This window comes from Eurypyga helias, unplaced genomic scaffold (genome assembly GCF_000690775.1).
Source record: "Eurypyga helias isolate BGI_N326 unplaced genomic scaffold, ASM69077v1 scaffold21787, whole genome shotgun sequence".
NCBI lineage: Eukaryota > Metazoa > Chordata > Aves > Eurypygiformes > Eurypygidae > Eurypyga > Eurypyga helias.
The window spans coordinates 2,062-4,953 of NW_010260205.1; the positions used below are offsets into that span (position 1 = coordinate 2,062).

The window sequence follows — 2,892 nt, forward strand, 5'->3', positions numbered from 1 at the left end:
ATGCCCTCGACGAGCCTCTCCAGTGACGGCATCCAGCTGGGGGCCAGGTGGCAGTTCTGGAAGAAGACCCAGTTGCCCTGCTCCGTGGCACTGTGCATCATGGCCTCAGCGCGCGGGCCCTGAGGAGGCAGAGGAGAAGAGCTCGGAGACCCTGCTCTGCGGTAGCTTCTGGGTGGAAGGAGCACTTTTCAGAGCTACAGCCTGGCTTGTCTCCACGGCTCAACCGATCTTTGCTGTCTGATGGCGCAGCAAAGGCCCTTTGACAACTCTGGCGAGCCTGTGAGGGAGTGTGGAGGGAATGGGAGAATTTGGGATGGATTCTGGAAGTTAGAAGGTAGTAGAGGAGGAACTGCTGCAGCTGCCTACAAGGGTGTTTGACCTACTCGGAGCTAGGTGAGATGGCCGGGAAAGCAGGACAGTGCTGCCCAGGGGGGCACCAGCAGCTTACCTGGCCTTGGCCCAGAGAAATGGCAGAGAGCTTTTGGGAGAACTTCATCTCTTCGGCAAACCTGTAGAGGTCCGCAGCGGGGTCAGTGCCCGGGGACAGCACGAACACCAGCGGGGTGTTGGCCTTGGACTCCCTGAAGACGACCGAGAGGTCAGTGGTCTGCAACACGGAAAGCTGGTCAGAGCGGAGGGGCCACAGCGGCACCGCCTGCAGCACCTCCTCGCCCCGCCTGGCCTCCAGCTCCTCCCCAAGGCACCAGCAGGCTCCTGGGCACCGAGGCCAGAAACGTGTTCGGTAACAGCCCAGTACAGCAATCCTCCAGGTGCATCAGGATCAGGGCAATAACCACCTTCCTGCTTTAATATCTCTCTCATTTTTAATATTTAATGGCTTTAAATTGAAAGAGGGTAGATAGAAGGAAGAAATTCTTCCCCGAGAGGGTGGGGAGGCACTGGGACAGGTTGCCCAGAGAAGCTGTGGATGCCCCATCCCTGGAAGTGTTCAAGGCCAGGCTGGATGAGGCTTGGAGCAACCTGGTCTAGTGGAAGGTGTCCCTGCCCATGGCAGGGGGGTTGGAACTGGATGGTCTTTAAGGTCCCTTCCAACCCAAACCGTTCTGTGAGTCTACAACTTAATCACTCAAAATGCTTCCCTCGTCTGCCTGCGCTATCTGCCCCCTCCCAGTGTGGTTTAAGCAGTGGACGTTAGGTAGGAGAGCCCTCATCTCAGACGTGTTTCCCCAGCTGTGGGAATGCTGCGGCTGCAGAGAAGCAGGAGCACTCCCACTGCAACTGGACAATGCTGATGGCCCACTTAGAGCAAGCTGGAGGCCTCCTGCTCCACTCCTGGCCCCACCAACGCTTCCCGCTGGCCGGTTACCTGCGGCTCAATGAAATGCCGATCCAGGTTCAGCGCCACGAAGTCCTGCATGGCGTTGGTGATCTTATCTCCCCGCAGACACCGCAGAACCAGCAGCTTCTGGAAGGCATCAAGCTCAGCTTCCCACTTCCCGGGCAGGGGCTCTCTGCAAAGCAATGAGATGCATTTTGGGGGGATGTGCCAGATCCTGCAGCTCCCCAAGAAGCACCCAAGTTGCCAGCAGGCTGCAACTGGGGTTTCAGAAGGGTCAAGGACCCTCCAGTCGCTTGGCTGAGGTGGATGTGTGTAGCTCTGAAGCCATCAGCAGGCAAGTCAGAGCTGCTTCCACTGGGGAAGCGTCAATACTGCTGGGCTGAGGCCTCGTGTGGCTCTGCCCTGGGCCAGCAACCTCCACAAGCATCCTCTTCCCTGTGTGGCACGGCACCAGCAGCAGAGCCATTGCTATGGCTGTATTGGCTCCTCAGACCCTCCTGGGCACAACATCACCCGCCGGGTGCAGTGCAGCCTGGCTGGCAAAGCCGGGGGCACTTGCCTGTGAGGTTTGGGGCTGTCAAAAATGGCCCTGAATGCTACAAGGTTGGCTGCGAAATCCTTGGCGAAGCCGGAGAAGTTCTTCAGGCTGCTCAAGGCCAGAATGTCTCCCCACGCTCTCTCACACAGCCAGGCCGGAGCTGGGTTCTCTCTCATCTCCTTTATGGTTCCTCCTGACAGCAGGTACCGCCACTCATCCTGGGAACAGGATAGGATGTGGTCAGGGATTATAGCCTACCGGCCTGGGCCTGAGGCACGTGGGTTTGTGTCATATCCAGCTAAAATCCTGTTGTAACGTTCTGGCTGCCTCTCCTGTGTGTGTGTGTGTTGAGAAGTAGGTGAACTGGAGGGTCTGGTGAGATCAACATCACTGCCCAGCTGCCACTAGCTTTGCTCTGTCTTCTAACCCCTGCCTGCTCCCTCCAAACCTGCTAACCTTGGCAGCAGTCCGGCAGCAAACTGGGAAAAGCTGCAGGGGATTCAGGCTAGGCAGCTCTGCACACAGACACAGGGAAAGGTTTGAGATCCGAGTGAAGAGAGAGGCCCCGGGAACTAGGAACTAGGCTCCTTTTCCACCCTGCTATCTATTCCACCTATTCCAGGGGGCTGAACAGGCTGGGCTTGCGTTGCCCTGGTGGGATCCCGCAAAAGCGCCGAGACGACTTGCTCACCATATCGATCCGCCCATCGTTCATCAGAATCCGGACGCAAACCAGGAAGGCAAACATCAGCTTGTGCTTCTCGAAGAGGCTACGGCACACGTTGCTGTAGAGGCTGAAGGTGATGTAGTTGTTGATGTTCCTGATCCGGTCCTTTAGGGTGTCTGAAAAAAAGGCAACAACCAGAGGAGGGTGGTGGGTGCTATGGGTGACGTGAAGGGTGCTCTCCCTCACAGGGGCACCCTCGCACCCTGCCCAGGGCGCAGACGCTGCTCTCAGCCTTGGGCACAAACCCCTGAAAGCACAAGGCTGTCAGACTCCGCATACGGGAGAAAACGTCGTCCCGGCACCGGCGGGACGCCGCGCTGCACCATG

The 2,892-nt window shown here is 58.0% G+C and overlaps 1 protein-coding gene across 1 annotated transcript in view; it reads right to left on the bottom strand.

Moving 5' to 3' along the window:
• The window catches only part of LOC104512113 (dynein heavy chain 1, axonemal-like), a gene marked incomplete at both ends in the record, with an annotated part of 4,758 nt that extends 1,946 nt beyond the window's left edge, over positions 1 to 2,812 (bottom strand). Inside the window, 6 exons of the mRNA XM_010154965.1 lie at positions 2 to 119; positions 449 to 607; positions 1,328 to 1,468; positions 1,856 to 2,056; positions 2,530 to 2,681; positions 2,752 to 2,812. Of these exons, the coding sequence (XP_010153267.1) occupies positions 2 to 119; positions 449 to 607; positions 1,328 to 1,468; positions 1,856 to 2,056; positions 2,530 to 2,681; positions 2,752 to 2,812 (832 nt within the window). The remainder of the gene's footprint in view (position 1; positions 120 to 448; positions 608 to 1,327; positions 1,469 to 1,855; positions 2,057 to 2,529; positions 2,682 to 2,751) is intronic.
• Positions 2,813 to 2,892: the final 80 nt, after the last annotated feature.